The sequence below is a fragment of the Malurus melanocephalus genome, unplaced genomic scaffold, assembly GCF_030028575.1.
Source record: "Malurus melanocephalus ecotype Western Australia unplaced genomic scaffold, MMel_1.1 scaffold_38, whole genome shotgun sequence".
Classification (NCBI taxonomy): Eukaryota; Metazoa; Chordata; class Aves; order Passeriformes; family Maluridae; genus Malurus; species Malurus melanocephalus.
Genome location: NW_026623270.1, coordinates 316,687 through 335,446, shown reverse-complemented (window position 1 = coordinate 335,446; position 18,760 = coordinate 316,687). Strand labels below are relative to the sequence as shown.

The following is an 18,760-nucleotide window of genomic DNA, read 5'->3' as shown; positions in this document are numbered from 1 at the left end:
GATTAAATAATTGCAATATTTACATCCAAATCTCAGAACAAAGAAGACTAAAGAATGTGTTATCTACTCATTTTACTTTTTGTTTTAAAGCTCTTATGTAGCTCTTTGAACTAGTGTAACTCCTTCTATAATGATTTCATCTACTATCATTCCTGMTGCTGCACTGCCAGAAAAGTAGTAAAAATTCTACATGAATAAGGGGCAATGCCTGTCACTGAATGCCATCTGATGTGAAGGAAAGGACGYAACAGTAAGAACTTTGGAGCAGTCACCTTCCAAAAGCATTGCCAAAATCCACTTTTAGGGATGTACCTGTATCTCAGTCTTCACAGTCATAACAGAAGTGTGCTGCATATTAATATTTCAACATTAACTTTGTTTCAGACATATGTAATAAATTMATTAAGGGAAACAAGCATATTAAATAAGATTACAACACATCCTTTAGAAAAACCTTCATTTTTACCAACTGGTTCAATGATAAATGAGTACCTCACAGAGGAGATACTGAGAATAACAGCACTAAAAATTAGATAGTTTCATCTGGTGAGAGACTGTCTAAAGATATAAAGCAAAGAACCAGGRCAGAATATGCCAATTAGTCTTACAGGCAGTTTTTGAAGTAGTTACAGGGTTWCATACTGAATACATCAGAAAATAGTAATAGGAGTCTTTCTTTCAGTCAAGACTTAAAAAAATCTACCTGAACCCTACCCAAATTTTTCAAGTCTAACATGCTAACTGTGAAATACCTGTAGGATTTCTAACCAGTGGGGTCAACTCAACAGCGGTCCCTGAGCAGCAGAGAGATTTCAGCAGTAAAGCCACGAGTCATCGCTGCCTGATTGGCATAACCTGTCTGCAATAATTTGTCTTTTCTTCTTATTCATCCCTGTGATTTTTGTTTTTACTTTGAGGATTTCTGTAGCTGCCATGACAAGACAGCCTAGCAGATTTGTCCTATATTGATACTCTCCCCAGCTGACAGCTCCTATGAAGAGAGACAAAACCAGGTACATGGAGCCAGGGGAGGTCACAGCGAGTGACACCAAGAGTGAATTCCAGATGAAAAAGAGGTCCCAAGGGAGGCAATGCCCTTCTGGAGCCAAGCCATGGTTTCTCTTCTCCATGGGACTGGGTGACACCAGCATTGATGGATGTTCAGAAATGAAGGCAACAGGTTGGCATTTTTGTCCTAAAATTGTATTCATTTATTTTGGACATCTCCAAGGTTGCCTGGCACATTACCCATACACTAAAAGTACACGTTTTTCCATATCCAGTAAATCAGAAAACAAAGYGAATCTGGAGGGAACAACTCAATGTACCAGAGCTGCAAATACACCAACTTCTACACACCAGGGACAAGTGGATTATTCAGCTTAGTTTCATTTAACATGTAAGGATGTGAATACTATCAGCACTGACTTGCTACACTCCCAGAGCCACATGAAGTGGAATCACCCATCACCCCTCCCAATGTAAGCTCCCTGTAATTGACAGCAGTAGTAAGGTCGAGATTCATGACAGCAAAAGYCAAACAGTCGACTGTAAACTCACTGGGGTGAGCCCTGCTTTTCTCTTCTTCATCCTATGTTTGAGCTGGGACATCCCACACTTGCCTTTTTCTCACCCTTCATATTTTTGCAGCAGACCCTCCACTTGATGAAARGTAACCACAACAGGGACAGTGCCGGAAACGGTAAAATTCTTTGATGCTACCCACYACATTTTTATATGTGTTTTGTCTTGTACCTGTTTAAAGGTTTAATTATTTTAATATTTCATTAAAGAAGTATTTTCAGATACACTTTTCCTAAAACATCCCAGTTTTCATTGTTTAGAAACTACTTCACTAGTCCTGCCCTATTYGTGTTCTCTGTGTTGAAAAGTTGTTTGAGTAAACTTCACTATTTTGCCTGTTGCTCATGAAGTTTATCACAAGCAAGAYATTTTAAAGATATGTAGCTTTTATTTGTATTCACAAAGGGACACATCTTAAAATTCTTTGGCACTCAATATTTGTAACAGAAAAAGGACCAGAGTTCCTATCGATGATGTCCCCTTATTATTTACTCTTACTTTATCTGTTGCTACTCCTCTGACTACTAGATTCTCCAGGGGTACTGCCTATATTTGCTCCCAATACTTTGGCTTTAAACCTTTTTCCCTCACAGSAAGAATCTGGTCGTGAATGCATTACAAAATACTACGAAACAGGGTCTGTACYAGCGCTTAAAGGAAGTTCATGCTGTCCTCATCTGAGCCTGGTCTCTGTCAGCGAGGTAAGACAGTTATTGCTGTGCCATTGCTAGARAATGGGTAACAACTACACGCTGCCTTCATCTACTGCCTCATTTTCAAACATCCACACAACACTGTAACAACAATAGTTACCCAATACCAAAGCTATCCTGTCATCTAATGAAACTTACCACTGACAGCTCTTTCTTGTTTATAAACAGCCTGTACCTCACATCAGAAAACSATTTCCTCTGCAAAGCTTTCATGACTCCTTTAATTCTGTTATTGWCTGTGGACAGGCCTGAGTGGAGATTTAACCTCCTCAGATAGTAAGAGTTGCATACAACTCTGGAATTCTATGTCTTAAGTTCTCTTAATTGCTTGAACCAGCCACAGAAAGTTATTAAAAACTTTATTTCTTCCTCCTTCCTTTCTCTATGCAGACACTGCCTGCACCAAATCTTCACACCTCCTATCACCTGACCTATTTCAAATTGTTATTTCCCTTTTGTCTGACTCATGCCCTCCTCTTCCTCATCTGCCAGTTATCACCAGCTTCCATAAACTCTGCTGTTCATAAACAATTAGTTCACCTTTCCAAGCTACTAAATACACTCAGCAGGTTACTGCATTTATTGACTTTCCCTTCTTCCCCATTCATAAAGAGCTGCTGGCATCTCCCATTGTGATGAGTGGTCCTACCACTGGAGMACTAACCAGCTATGACTACACACATGCCATCACTTTCTTCAGTAAGCCTCATGCCAGCTCATCACTGATTCCTCACACCCATCACTCACAATCCGTGACCCTTCTTACCAGCAGTATTAAAAAACAGACGAGAGTAAATTGAAYAGCCCACAAAAACTCAACCATTTCTTCACAGAATAGGTGATGCCAAATGAAACTCAACAAGTCAGAGAGAAAAAGAGCCATCACAAGTTACTGAAACTTTWAAAGTAATATTATAAAAAAACCCAGTAAGCTGAAATATCCACCACAAAAGCGAACTAAACCAAAGCTTATTACAATTGCCCACTGGCAACAAACACCATCCAAGATCATTGCTTCAGCCACCTTCACTAGCTCACCAGTTCATGCGACCAACTGGACCACAGCCGAAGCTGCTGAATCTCACCAGGAAAAAACGTCTACGCGGCACCACCCCGATTAAAGTGGAAAGCTCTGYTGCCTTCAGTCACTGCTTTCAGGGAGTTTCTCTCTTACAGATGTTCATCATATAGACTTGTGGGAACGTGGTAACTTCCTCGCTAAAAAGCATTGGTTTCTGAACAGCTTTCTGCACGAAGGAAACTGTGTTACAATCCTGAGCACAGACTATTTCCTAAAATGACATAGGCTGAACTTTTTATATCATGAGCTTTATTTATGCTCACCACCTGATTTTAAGCACCCACGACTGAGCATCCATTCATGAGTAGAAACAGCAAAAATTATCAGTGCGGTGCCACTCAACTATASGGAAGAAATTAAGAAGAAAATAGAACAAAAACTAAAACGCAACTCATGCAGCCGTTCGGTGTAAAGCTTTCACACCGCGCTGCTAAGCACAGGTAATTAAAAGACACGGGAGAGGCCGTGACCCTCACGCCCCGGGGAAGCTGCCGCATCTCCAGGGAACTCCTACCCACGCAGCGCTCSTCCAAACTAAAAACCCCGAGGGCTCAAGCCGCGCTCTCGAGTAGGACAAGTGACACGGCCGCAGGGCGCGCCCCCCGCCGCTCCCGCGCAGCCCGAGCCCCCCGACGGGGCGCGATGGTCCCGGCAGTGCCCGCCCGTCGCCGCCCGGGCCGCTCCCGCCAGCCACCCCTGCGCCCGGCGCGGCGAAGCGCGGCGCGGCCGGAACGCTGCGGCGAGGCCCGGCGGGCGCGGCCGCCGCTCCCCGGCGCCGGCAGCCCGCGGCCTACCAGCAGAGGTCCCTCCTTGGCCAGTTTTGCGGCGTGTTTTTGCTGCACTTGAAACTTTCTGGAGAAAACCSGGGCTCAGGTCCGCGTCTTCCCCAGGCTCGGGCAGAACCACGGAGACAAAAGCGCCCGCCCCGCTCCTCGGGAGTAGCGCTCGGGGAAAGCGGTTCTCGAGTCTCTCCGTTTCCCTCCCGAATTTGCCTTTTTTCCTTCGCCCCCGCCTCGGGCAATTAAACAGAGCGGGGGAAGAGTGCCCCCCTGCCCCGGCGAGGGGGCGGCGGTGGGGGCGAGCGCGGTGCGGGCGGGGGTGGGAGAGGAACTGGGTGTTAAGTGTTCCTGAGGAAGTTGCACAACGAGAGAGGGACTCTGCTTGTTTACCGGGTCCCTCGCTTTTTTTTTTCCCACCCCCCTTCGCCCCCCCGTCCCCCCCCCCGGGACCGGGATCCGGGAAAAGGAGGTTGCCTCCGAGTGGAAAGGGAAAAAAAAATTGAAAAAATGTTACCTTCTCCTCCCTCCTCCCCTCCCCCAGCGCGGAGGAGAAGGAGGAGGAGGAGGGGGACGAGCTCTCTTTTTTTCTAGGGGGCTGCGGGGGCTCGCTCCTCGGCCGCTCGCAGCCGATCTCGGGGCATCCCTCGGCGGAGAAGTCACCCCTTCCCGCGGGAGGGGCCGGCACACGCCGCCTCCCCGGAGGGCTCGCCCCCGCCCGGCCCCGCAGCCGCCAGCGCCCGGCCCCGCGCTGCAACTTTTTCTCTCACGCTCTCGCGTGCGCCCGCTCCGACGGGGAGGGGGGAAAACCATGGGGGTGGGGAGCGGGCGCCGCTGCGGCCCCGACGCGGCGCCCCCCGCCCCGGGCGCTGCAGCCCCGGCAGCCTCTCCCAAGCCCCGGCCGGGGGCGGGCGGCCGCTCCGCGGGAGCGCCTTCCCGTCGGCCGCCGCTCCCTCCCCCCCCGAAAAAAAAAAAAAAATCGCTTTCCGCCCCCCCCACCGAAAAAACACCGCCCCACACGCGCTAGCGAGAACAAGTGTGCCTATATCCTGTTGTTATATGCACCGGCTGCGGAGACGGGGAGGGAGAGACGGGCGTGTGCGCGGGGGGCCGCTCCCCCACCCCGGCCGCACTTCAGGCGAGAGCGCGCAACTTAACAGAAAAGCCGCGTCCTATTCCCTGCCCCTGCCTGCYCCCCCCGCTCCCTGCCCCCGTCGTCGGCAAAATACGCACTCACGTGTATGTGCGCTCACACACACCGCCGGCACCCCGAGGCCAGCCCCCGGCACCCCCCGAGGCCGGCCCGCGGAGCCGGCGGCGGTGACAGGCGCCAGCCCCCGCCGCCGCACGCAGCCCGAAGCGGGCAGGGGCCGTTCCCCCGCCGCCTCACATGTCTGCCGCAGCGAGCGCGGCGCACGCACCGCACAGAGGCAGGAACTGAGCACTCGAGCAAAAGACTTTTTTTTTTCGTCTCTTTAAAAAAAAAAAAAAAATTGCTACAAGCTTTCCTTTTTTTTTTTTTGTATGTGTATGTGTGTGCAAACTTTCCCCAAAATGGCGGAAATTGGGAGATGATTATATTTTAAATATCTCTCGCACACAATCACACAAAGTGCAGGAGCGACGGAAAATACAAACTCTCCGCTGCGCGCTGGCAGAGGCCTTCGCACACGGGGACCCACGGCACATTCAACCGGTATATCCCGGCAGCCGCCACCTCTCGCCGCTTCCGACCAAAAAACCCGGGGCTTTTTCGCACCCCTCTCCGCTGCGCATTGCCCCCTCGCAGCCCGCACTTCTCCCCGTCCTTCAGCCTGTGCGAACAAAGAGCCGGGGCTGCGGAGGGGGGGCTCGGGTGGCAGCGAGCCCCCTCCCTCCGCTCCGCTCGCTCCCCGCCCGGCGCTCACACGCACACCCGTGCCCCCCCACCTTCCCCCCCGCCGCCCGGCCGCGGCACCCGCATCACATTGTTCCCAACAGCGCGGCGGTGCCCCGTAAGTGTCATTAAATGGAGCCAACTGACAAGCTCATTGGTGGGGCAAGTCTGCAAAATGTCTCTCCCCTTCCCTTCCCCCTCCCTTCAAAAAAGGCCCCCCCAAACACATTTCCACAGCTCCCTCCCCCGTGTATATATATATGTACATACACATACGTGCGTGCGTGCCTGTGTATGTATATAAATATACAGCGCATATATATATACATGTACTCCCTTCATGTGTTTGGGAAAAGAAAAAGAAATACCAGGCACCTCTCTCTTTCTTTTGTTCCTCTTTCACACTCGTACACTTATGATTTAGTGAGATCCCCGGTGCCCCGGCCGCTCCCCAGCCACTTGCGAGTCACTTGCCCACTTTCCCCGGCATTAACTTCCATCCTTTCTGCTCGAGGTGGTCGGGGAGAAGCCCCCCTCCCCTTCCCCAGATACGTTTCGTAAGGGAGGGAGAGGAGGTGCGTCTCTCCCTTTATCTCTCGCGCTCTCTCTAACTTTCATCCTCACCTAGGGGAAAAATTAAAACCCGTCACCAGCCTTTGCCATCGCGGCTCCCTAAACGGCTTGCGGATCAGATCGGAACCCGCCGCTCCTTACCCCCCCAAATTCTCTCTTTCTCCGTCTCTCGAGTAGTCCTGACAAATATGGTCCAGGGCTGCGGGCACAGTGAGCATGCGCCCGCGGAGCCAGGGCTGGGGAAAGGGGAAACTGCCGCCGCCGCCGCCGCCGCGGCTCCTCTTCCTCCCTCGCCTGCGCTGCCGCTGCGCCCCGGCCGCCCGCAGCCGGCACCCGGCAGCCGCCACCGGCGGCGGGCATCGYCCTCGCCAAAAACGCGGCCGCCGACGAGGGCTCCGGCGGAGGTGCATCCTCCCCCTGATTTACTGCCGACGCTGGAGGAATAATAAGGAGACTTGTGCAGCAGCCGCGCGCTATTTTGGGCGCTTTCAAAAATAACGCCTCGCACTTTTCGGGGAGGGGGAGGTCCGGTCCTCGGGGTCCCGCCAGGTGCTGCTGAGGTTGGGTRGTGGGCGCCGGGGGACCGGGGAGAGCCTGTCTGCGGCTCTTGGCCCCATCCTCTGCGCAGAACAGACCTGGGGCAGAGGCAGGACAGCTGGGCACCAGCAAGGAAAGTGCGAGTCCTGCCGGAGAGGGGCTGCCCTCCGCCRCTGCCGGCGAGGGGACCCCGCGGGRGATGGTSTGAAGCCGGGCAGCGTGGAGCCAGGCTCCTCCTGTGCTCCCGAAATACGGAGTGCGTTCAGTATGGACACGTTCCTTGTGATGGGCCTCATCAACCCAGCCAGCTTACAAAATAAAACTAGTCTCAGATGTGCCACCTGCTTGAATACTCTCCCATCGGTGCCCTTTCTTCCTAAAGACAAATATCATCTTCATTTACTTTCTTTCACTTCAGTGAAAACTGAAGGCCCTTGTTATATCATGGGATTTCCCAGGGCRGACTTCACCTGCAAGGAAGTCTGTWAGCAAAAGGACATTRGASAACGTAGACCTGTATGAGGCCTAACTGAACTGCAGAAGAGGGAGGATGGAGAATTGCGATCAGATGTATGCATGATACTTTTATAAATGTATACACATACATATATGTAGTTTGAGGTGAAGTATAAAGCAACATAGAACACAATTATGCTTATCATAAATACTTTTTTCAGACCACACAGTGTCTCCCTAAAATAATTCTGTCCTAAAGGCAAAAACTGGCAAAGTAAATTTTGAGGTTTTGATAGTTTGGCATATAATTATGTATCCCTTAAAATAACTCTAGAATCTCAATGTATCATTTGTTAATCCCAGTAATGACCAATGACCAAACTTTGTCTTGCTTTTATATATGTTACCTTCTACAGKTACACTTCCAACTTTGGCCCAGATTACTAGAACAGAAATAATAATGAATTACATAGGCAGCCAGTGATAAGTGTCAATAGAAATAAATACAAATTATAATACTAAGTACAACGTAATCRGTATAATGGATATGTACTGTATTGCCCTATGATCCCCATGATGGGGACAGCATTGAACTGGACATAGGATATAGATAGTCTGTCTCTTGACAGGACTCTCGAGCCTCAGCTTCTCCTCAGTAGAGTATTTACTTCAGAATATGTGTTAAAATATTTAAGAACCAAGCTTGACAACTCTGCTCCCTTAAACTATGCCCAAGCAGTTAAGACAATCAGGCTTTTACCATTCTATCGTGACAATTTCTTATTTTTTTTTCCACAGCAGTAAAATGGGGCTCACAATTAAGTATTTACAGGATTGGTGCCTAAGCAAAGTACATTATAGTTGTTTTTTGATGAGCAACGATGAGACTTCTCATGCCACTTCAGCTGAAATGGCATTGCATAAAAGCTGCAGTTTTCATCAATAAACATATGTTCGTTAGAAACTAATTACAGAAAACAGTATTAACCTAATTGTAATAATTAGTGATAACATACATTTTAACTCTTTAAAACACAGATACAAAAAATAATAAAGGATGAGAAAATTCCTACTTTCCACCAGTGAACTCTTAGTTGAGGAAATTTATGTGTTAGAAACAAAGAATCAACTGTAACTGAAGTAATTCAGCACTTTTCAAAAAATTATTTCCCAATGTTCCCAATGTTCAGTGTTGTTGAAATGTTTTAAGTCAGACAGTTGCCAAATAACTAGATTATTCTATTGTAGCATTAAAGAAGCTGGGCTCTGTAGAAGACACTCAAAGAATGGTAAAATTTGGTGATTTTTCAAACTCTTTAGAATGCTCAGCCTGTATTGATAATTCTCCAGATGATACTGATGTTTTGAGGGGACAGTGTAGGATGCCCTGTTAAGAAAATAYATTTCTAAGAGTACAACTGGACTAGTTTTCTAGTTGAAAGACTTTGTGCCTTTCCTATGAAAATCTTGAAGACAAACATAGTCATATGTGTGACTACAATATAAGAGTGTAGCTCCTTACAGAAAATGATGACACAGGTRGAAAAGCTCCTTGAAGGATGTATTTTGGAAGTAGTAACTGAAACCAAAGATTTGAAATAGCACAYAGCTGCTTTATTGGATCAAACAGATAACTCTTTGATTCAAATAAAAGGACCTATGAAATTAATAAAGGTACCTTCTGTTCTCTGTCTCTTCTTCGATCCTTGCCCTAATCATAGTGTATCAGYTCGTGATGTATAATAACCCATTATTTTGTCAATAAAAATGTATTGAGTAAAAATAGATGAAACATTATTCACATATGCTCTTTAAACATTAGTTCTGTTGCCATTTTATTAAATACTAGAATTCCATCTGTATTCCAAAGGCAGAGAATTTTGAACACTTGTTTTCTATATGTAAGTATGGCATTTAATATGATTTTGGCAGTATGTTTAATGACAGATTTTGGAGTAGCTAAATTTGGTCTCTCTCTGAGTATTCTTGTAACTCGTTGAATAGGTGTTTGTGCTGTAGCCAAATACTGATTATTTTTCTAAGAGCATGAACATCCATATACATGGCTTCCAAATCCCAAATCTTGATTACCATTTAAGAGGGTGAGAGCAAAATAATGTACATTATCCATTCAGTTTGCATATTGGGTTCATGTGATCTAATGGCTCCTCAGCAAGYATCTACATAAACTGAGAAAAAGACAATCAGTGTTTACATTTTAGCAAGTTATTTGACATTTCTGAGGTCTTTATTTCTACAATACAGATGAACAGACCTTAAAGATGGCCTTGTTAACCAAAAATAGCCTGCATGGGACTTTTTATCACACTTAGAGTAACCTGTGCAGCTCATTGTGTGACCTTTCTCACCAGTGACGGTCATCAGTCTGCCATGTGATTCTTCCCTAACCTGGAGGACAGGAAAGAGGGCTTGAGGGCATTCACTGGGGGAAAGAAATTGTATGTGTTCTATAAAGCTYTAAGCCAGGATAATGGAAGTGTGAAAGCTTTAAGAAGTGGGGAATGAAGAGAAAGGGTGTATGTGCTCATCTAAGTATGTGCTCATCATTTAAAGCAAACAAATTGCTTTAAAGCAATGGACCAAAGTCCATGGTGATTCCAGTTCCTCTCAACAATGCTGTCTCCCTGTCCAAAGAACTTGATGTCCRCACTGATGTGAAGAAATAACAACAGACTTATTATCAATAGAATCAAYTGGTTTTGCTTTTAATCTTGGAATAATTACCAAAGTTGATTCAAATATCATGCTAAACTGGAGAACCAGTAACACTTCCTAGCTTTCAAATCTGTGTGCCTTCCTGGCTGCATCCCAACTCCCTGCCAGAGTGAAGCTTGGGCGTGCAACAGTTCTTTTTTTCCTGGGAAGAGAACCTGAGCATGAGTACTTGAAAGAAATTGCAGTGCTTTCCAGACAGATTTCAGCCCCATGTGCCCTGGATGTACTGTAGGTGCAGCCTTGGAGAACTTGTTTCTAGAGACTAGGTGTTTTGAGACATTGATGAAACCTCTGAAACTTCCTATTTTTATGAAGTTGCAAGACTACAGACACTTGCAGAGTTGATCTTCATCCTAAAGAAATTCAGAGGCAGATAGGGAAGTTACGGGATTATCAGGTYAGGAGTGAATCCAGAGCAATATTGCATAAGAAGAGTTTGGGGAACGTTGGACCAGAATAAGGAGTTGTAAAAACAGGAAAAGTAATTTGTAAGAGTGAGTTGAATGCAAGTTAGGAATATTGATGTGGACTCTTGAACCAGGAGAAGTCTGAAGTTAGAAGCTTGGACATGTGGATTGGACATTAGGGAAGGGCTTGGAGCACTGGCAAATCTTAAATTAGTAGAAGGAAGCAGGAGGTGGCACCAGAGACAAGAGGTGTGAAGGTACAGCAGAGATTGTGAGGTCTGGAATGGATGATAGGCCAAAAGAAATGGGTAAGAATAAAGGTCCTGAGGGAGAGGAAAGGAAGGGGTAGTGAGGCAGAGGAAAGGAAGGGGTCGTAGGAAAATACAGACACTATAGAGGAGGAAAAGTGCTATGGAAAGGGGCAGAGTATAAGTGGGTCCGGGAAGGAAAAGGGAAGAAGGGACGGAGCCTGTGCCAGGCAAAGCTGGATATAACAGTAGATTTGCAGTCTTTAAAAATGGAGCATCCTAGATGTAGTTTTAAGGAATAGTAATGAGCAATATCTTGGTTATGACTGGGGAAGAGGGCAACCATGACAGGGCTCTTTTTGRCACAGAACTATTGATGCAGGCTCTTTCCTAAGGTATGTGGGCACAGTCTGCATATGAGGGCCATTATCGTTTCCCRTAGTAAAAGGCTTTGACTCCAACTGTGCATAAGATCATAACAGCCCTGCAGCAGAGCATTTCATTGGACAGTCTGTTCAGGCTGGATTCTCCAGACCTGTCATCCCAAAGCCAGCAGTCACTCTGAGAGCTAAGGCTGTAGTTTTAATATGCACAAAGAAGGCAAGTTGATGAGGCAGCACAGAGCAAACATCACTCTCGGGAACAGAAACTGAATGAGAAAGGGTTGCAGTCTTCACTTTTCAGGTGCAAAACAATTCTGTTGAAATAGGCAACAAAAGCAGGGGTTATTTTAATGATTGTTTGTAGAATTTTTAGATCTATAACTGCCGCTGAAAAATATCTGGAAGTGTATAAATAGCTCATCCTGTAGGTTCACTTGGACGGCAAAGCCTGGCAGCATGGGGAAAAGAGGAGGAAGTCCCATCCAAGGTCCTTAAAACACAATGGCAGGGTGAGAACTTGCTCTAACTTACTCTCCCTGGAGAGCAATAGAACAGTTTTTAGAGCAACATGTGTCAGACTTAGTGACTCACAGCCACATGTGGACGTTCCTAGTGAAATATAAATTGGTCCAGCAGTAGATGAAGAGGAAAGAATCCCAAATATTGCTTGTATTAGACATAAGAGCAAATGACTCAAAGTATGCATGCCAACTCTTATTTTCAAATTTTTTATCTATTAGTGTGTTCAAACAAGTGAATAACACCCTTTTAATTAATTTTTTTAGTACTGGTGGTGTAAGATTGCTTATAATAGGCAATACATACTTGATGTATGTGAGATAATGCACAGGTTTACTCTGAGCAAACAGATTTCTCCTTGTAGTGGCTAATGCAAAAGCCTGATGCCAACGGTTAAAGGCAGTAGAAGGAAACCAGAGTTGCAGCAAACATTGAACAAAGCGTTTTTGGACATTGATAAGAGGTTTTCTTTACCTGAGTATTCAGAATAAGGATTGCAGCAGAACAGGTATCCACCGGGCCTGCCAAATGTAACTGCAATTAAAGCAGCAGACAAAGCATCTCCTGTTTGCTGTTAGGTCCAACAACTCATGTAGAACAACAAAAAGTGAGTCCTTTATAACATTTTTCCAGTGATGGTGTGTCATGTGGCTACACAGCAATAGCATTCCCCTATTTGACAAGCAACAGAGAAAATTAATGGGGCCTGTTTCTGAGACTGACAACGAATGGATTATTCAGAATCTGAGAAATTTATATTCCTTTGCCAATGATCCTGAGTCATCAGGCTTTRTGGAGTCAACTCATACATTTCCTGTGCTGGCATAGTGGGCATTGTGCTCTCATTGATCTATATTGTAAGTGAATATGTAAATGTAAATGTAAATAGTAGCTTCAATAAGTAAAAGGGAGTTTTTGTTCTGGACTTTTAAGCTATGTGCTAACCCCTCATGCTAGGAAATCAATCTGCTAAAATCTGATCTATTATCTAGGAAATAATGACAAGTGTGAACTAATATTCCTAGTAAAATAATTAGACACAATAGTAAGAGGTGGGAGTACCTGTTTGCTATAGAATTCAAGGTTCGACAAACGCGTTTCAACGGAGAACTCGGTCTCCTGGCTACCACAACAAAGCAGGCAGGATATTCTTTTTGCTTTGAGCACAGATCTGTGTGTGTTAGCAGTCTGTGCAGGCTGATGCCTATTTGTGGAAGAACCAACTCATGTTGGTTTACGTTTGCAGTTTCCCACAACATGATTTGATTTCAATATCCACTGATAACAGAACTGATGCATGCTCTTGAGCATTCAAGAGGAACCAAACTTCAGAAAAGATACTTTTGCTGAAACTAGTTCATTTTCACATGTTCCAAGATAAGCTTCACGTGACACTTTACATCAAGCCCTCCTAGCTTCTTACCCCCCAGGGAATTCTTCACAAATCAAAATCCTCTGTGCTTTAAATTTTAGAAAGTAAATGATGCAGCATGGGAACATCAACTGTATAATCATTAATATCATTATAGAACTGTTCTGGGGAAGTATATCTGCTCTTCTTTACATAACCTCTAAATATTTAAACTGGAAAAGCTGTGTTATAACTGAAGGACTTTTAGATTTGCAGTGCGCAAATACTGCATTTGGGGGTGTYGATGAGTTGCCAGGGAACATTTAAAAGTTCTAAGCACCAAGCAAACACAAAAGAACTTYAAGATCATTGGCTAAAAACTGATGATGGATTTTCTGGCTCTGAAGTCTTTTTCTGTCTCACCACTCATCCAGGGAGGCATGAATGTAAGTAGCAGTTTCACAAATATTTGTTCATCCTGAAAGCACCATGCATGTTCTTCAGCTTTCTCGCAGAAATAACTACAGTGATGGTGATGCTTAAGTGTACTGCCAGTGCACAAACCTCACCTGGGGCTTTGTCAATGGCTAACTTACGGCTTCTCTCCTACGTGCTGAGTTTGGAGCTAAGGCTTTACAGAAAGCCAGTGGAGTGAAGAATGTCCTTTAGGGTGGGACTCAAACATGTACATGACAATTTTATTACTTTTATTAAAATGTACAGTGATTTCAGATATGTACCTTAATTACAGCCTGTGTGAATATCTGAATTGCAATTCTCAGTTCAGAAGTTTTTGTCAAAAACTGTGCCCTACATGATGACAATRTGTTTCCATTCATAATATTTCTGACTTCACCTGTCAGGATGAGACAGTTCTGAGCATCAATCCAACGAAAAGGAGGTATTACTTAAATATATCTTAATGAGCAAGAGTAGTATATACTCTCTACATGTTTATATTTATATTTATATCTATTTATTTATATTAAAYTACTTAATCTTTTGGTAAGTGAAATGGTTGCCCTTTTCTATGGAATGTAAGCCAAGTTTCAGCTGGGAACAAATAATTGAGTTATATAAGCACACATAAAAATAGACTGACCCATATCTAAACAACAGGATCATATTATAATAAAATGCTATTTTTTGTATAATTTCCTGAAGGCAGAAAGCACCTATATAAATGAACTTCTGTAAAGAAAGCCATGTTATATTTGGCCAATGTGTTGGTTTATATGCATGTGAGCCAAAACACGAACAGTTTCTTTTCTGGTGTTGTTCTGTTCTGTAGTGAAGATGGGTATCTAGGCCTGAGTGTCATGGTTTGCATTAGTATTAGAAGATTGATCTAAGATGACATGGTCTGAGAAGAAGAAGAAGAAGCTGCATGCAAAAAATTTTATCCAAAATTAAGATTTTTTTWAATTTCTGGAATAGTCCACAGTGCTGTATGGTTTTGTTTACATTACTATAATCCATCAGAAAAAGGGCTCTACTGAACACAGTTCTGCACACATCAGGGAATCAGCAGCTGCAGATTTAAATAGGATAAGAAACATTATATAAACTTACTGCACATGCTGCTTCTCCTGTTGTAGTAGCTAATATGTCAAGACATGCTTATGGAAACAGACACATGCATATGTGCATGGCAGACAAGGTAGGTGCTCGGCTGGAATTCAAACCAATGTGTATTTACAAATGCTGTTGCCACCCCTCTCTTACACAGCTTGCAAATTCACAAGCTGACATGGTATATTCCAAATATTTTAAGTTGTAGTTCTCTTCAAAGCTAAATGATGGAAGTATAACATGGTAATTGTGAATATTTAATACTTTACAATTCTCACTGACTAGTTTCATGAAGCAGTGTCTGTTCCTAAACCAACAGACTGTGTACAGAAAGAACACCTTTMTTTAACTATAAGCTGGCATTACTGGTGCTCAAAGCCAATTTATGAATCCTTAACACTTAGTTAACTCAGAATTAGTTTTGCTCACAGTAAGAGCATGATGTACTGCAAAGTAATGAATATTTCCATGCCAATTTCTATTTTAAATTCTTAATTTTATTGTCCATACCATTTATTTATTTCTTAATGTCACAACATTTCTTTCATTACAGAGACATTTTCCCCACTATTCTTTTACAACTACTCCCTAATATTCTTAGAGGTGAAAAATTAATGTTGGTAGAAGCTAAGCATGGAAAATGCCAGTCTAAAATGCTTCTTTAAGTAATGAATAACTGAAAATAGGGAATTGGAATGAAAACCATTTCTAACCCTGTTGCATTTGTTGCATTTACGCCCTTGTAGCTCTAATATAGAGTTCACGATACGATGGGGGTGTGTGTGTATGTTTCTGCAGCCTAGACCTGGTTGTTTAACCAATTACACATAAATCTAACCAGTCAAGTACAGCACAGGATGGGCAAAAATGGTTTTGTTTTTCATACACTGGTTAGCTTCTCTGCATTAACACAGGTGTAAAAGCAGCCACTTGAGGCAAACTTAGGCTCCAGTTGCTACCTGAGCTTAGCTGAGAGAATTTAATTTCAATGTGCATTGCCTCAAACTTATTTCAGCTGACTGCTAATAAGAGCCAAACCCAAGCATTCTCCACAATGTAGAACCCAGTATTCCTAAAACTAATCAAAACCACAAGGTAATCTTGCACTGGCTGTTGAAGAACCACACAAATAATCTTTTTCATGCTTCTGTTCCAAAGTGGACCAAATTAAAAAAAGAATTCTACATCAGAAATTCACTGTAGTTCAAGATCAGTAAGATATTTAGTAGATCAATTCTGCATAGTAATTGGTGGTTTGTCCTGTTAGCACATATGACCAGATAGATTTGGAAATCATGCCAATATTTCAGCTGCTCAGTGGGTTGGATAGCAATGGTGATGTTTTAAAATAAGTGCAATGTTACAGTCAGTAGGGCACTGATCCCTCAAACAATGTGACTGCCTTATTCTTTATGAACCTGTGTGAGATTGGAGATTGCAACAGTGTGGTCATTATATATGTTTTTACAATGAAAATAAAATTCAGAAGATAAAATGCACTTCTAAATCCACTCAGTGACTGGTCAGTCAAAAGCCCACAGAGGTCAATAGGACAGTAATTTTCCATGTGAACTGGGCTCACAAACCTTAATATCATTTTGAAAATTTTGCCCAAGTCTAAAAACAATCAATTATTTCAGGCGCAAAAATGTCACGGGTTTAGTGGATCATCCTGGAACTTGAGGATGTGAAAATATCTCTGACATTGTGAATGTTAAGAAAAATAAAAGTCACTGTGTTTTACATATGCTTGGCATCAGGACAGAMTGATCTCTGAGACCAAATGTAAGCTCTGTGAATTGAAGCAACTGGACAAAGTCACAGAAGTGTTCATATGAAACTGTTGAGTGTGGCCCTCCTAAAGATTGCAGTGAGCAATGGAAATTCATCTGATCTTACACTGACCTTTCCTATTAGACTCCATGGCTTTGTGAAACCTTAACTATCAACTTCCTAAAAGGAAATATTTCAAAATCTGACCTGTAAGCAAAGTAAGAATTCTGTTGATGCATTCACCTGACCAGGGCATATGATTCATTCCACTTAATTAAATTTACCTGCAATTAATCCCATACCTGGCAACTGGAACACATAGGGAATCTAGTTTAAAACATAGTTTTCAAATTGCAGGAGTGAAAATTGCTCAAACCTGAATCAAAGCCTCAAAAGGTGCTTTTTTTTTTTTTTTTTTTTTTTTTTTTTTTTTTTTTTGTGTAAGGATGGACACTTAACAGCAGAGGTATCAGGTTGCAGATCACATAACAAAAATTTCATTTCCTTGGCTTTATCTGTTCTTAACTTCCAAATGTTCTGGGTCTCCATGTCTGCTCAAATGTTCCTTTGTTGATCATCCCTCAAAGGTCACCCAGTGCGATGCAGCTTAATGTCAGCCCAGGCAGCTTTCAGTGACTTTGCACAGTTGTGAAGCTTGTGAGAGAGCAGCTGAGATTTGCCCAGGTCTGGAATGCACAGCTGGGAAATTTCCCAGCTCCAGTAACACTCTCATCCCTGCTCATCCACCCCAGTCACTCCAATCCAACKCATCTGAAGAGCTCCTGTAGACTCTGACAGCAAATTTAAAATGTCTCTGTTATCCACGTACAAAAGCTTCTGCAGGCCCCAAGTAGCTCATTGGCCATGAGTCAATAAGGAGCTTGTTCAAAAATTTCCCTTTCCTACTTTGGAGCACAGCTTTTGACTGCAGCTCATCTGCTCAGTAATTATTCCCAGCAAGCAGCATCACAAAGAGGAAAGTAGTTTTTAGTAAATCAATTGGGAATCACTCCTTCCTGACAGAGCCCAACATCTCCCATGCCCCTCTGACAGGCCAAGCCCAAGCTGCCTGGACTGTGAGGATATGAATCACCTGGTCTTTTACAAGCAAAGAAAAAGAGTAAAGTCTTAATATCCAGAGATCCAGAGCAGGAAGAATTGGTGCTCTTGGGCTCAGCAGAGTCTGAGCAGTGAGCTCTTCCAGCCAGTTCTTCACTGCTGCCACAGGAAAATACATCAAAGGAGTCGCACAGGACATTTTGCAGTAACATCCACTGGATGGGAAGTCATTAGGTTCTTTGAAAATTTGGATTATACCGTTCAGCTATCTTGAGGTAAAAAATAAAAGCCGTACTGAGTCTTGTCAAGCAGCTTAAAAATCAGCAGTTCTGATCTTCAAGGTGAGAAAATACTTCACTTTTTCAATATGTTAATTGTTCATTCCTATGAATAGAAGCTGAATAAAGAAAAAAGTCCACTTTGACCTGTCTGGAATAGCTACCAAGAAACCTGGATCTAGGCGAGTGAGGAGCAATCTAAATTAAAACAGGAGGATGACCTTATCATTATTATGYATATAAGTATTACATATATAAGAATATGTAATAGTTTTCATATGCAGCATAAATACCATAATTTTTCCTACTTTTTGCTACCTTTTGGAAAGGTGGGCCTTAGCCTTGAGTAATTCTGTGAGGATGGTAAAAAGTATTTGGAGAGCACTTTTTATGCATACATTTTTGCTTTAATACAATTCATCTTTTTAAACACAAAAGCTTGAAGTTGCTTTGAGGTTTGGCACCTTGGAAGTTATTCCATTGGAGACAATTAATATACCATGCTTGTAACTGTATATAGTATTATTGAATCTGATAGCACAGGGTGTAGTGAAGATGTCCCAATATTTTTCGCTTTGTCAAATGGGTTTTAGACTGAAAAATTTATTACCAGATGTTTTTCCTTAGCCTTATTATTTTCTTGTTTGCTTCTCAATTTACAGATAAAATAATCTAAGCCTTTATGAGGACAGAGCTAGCGTGTTGCCGTCCATCTTGAAAATGTTGTGGGTTTTACATTAAAAGTTTTACATTAAAAGTTTTACTTCATCTAGTTACTGAGGTAAAACTAATAAATTTGACAGGAATAGAGGGCTTTATGCTAGAGAATTATTCATGC

At 43.4% G+C, this 18,760-nt stretch overlaps 1 protein-coding gene across 6 annotated transcripts in view; it reads right to left on the bottom strand.

Moving 5' to 3' along the window:
• Positions 1-6,865, bottom strand: part of L3MBTL3 (L3MBTL histone methyl-lysine binding protein 3) — a 76,909-nt gene extending 70,044 nt beyond the window's left edge. The window contains exon 1 of one of the 6 annotated variants that reach the window (XM_057364355.1): positions 6,745-6,865. In XM_057364355.1, the coding sequence (XP_057220338.1) occupies positions 6,745-6,821 (77 nt within the window). In that variant the 5' untranslated portion in view covers positions 6,822-6,865. The other 5 variants (XM_057364359.1, XM_057364358.1, XM_057364354.1 and 2 more) reach the window with 5 other exon arrangements.
• Between the last annotated feature and the right edge of the window lie 11,895 nt (positions 6,866-18,760).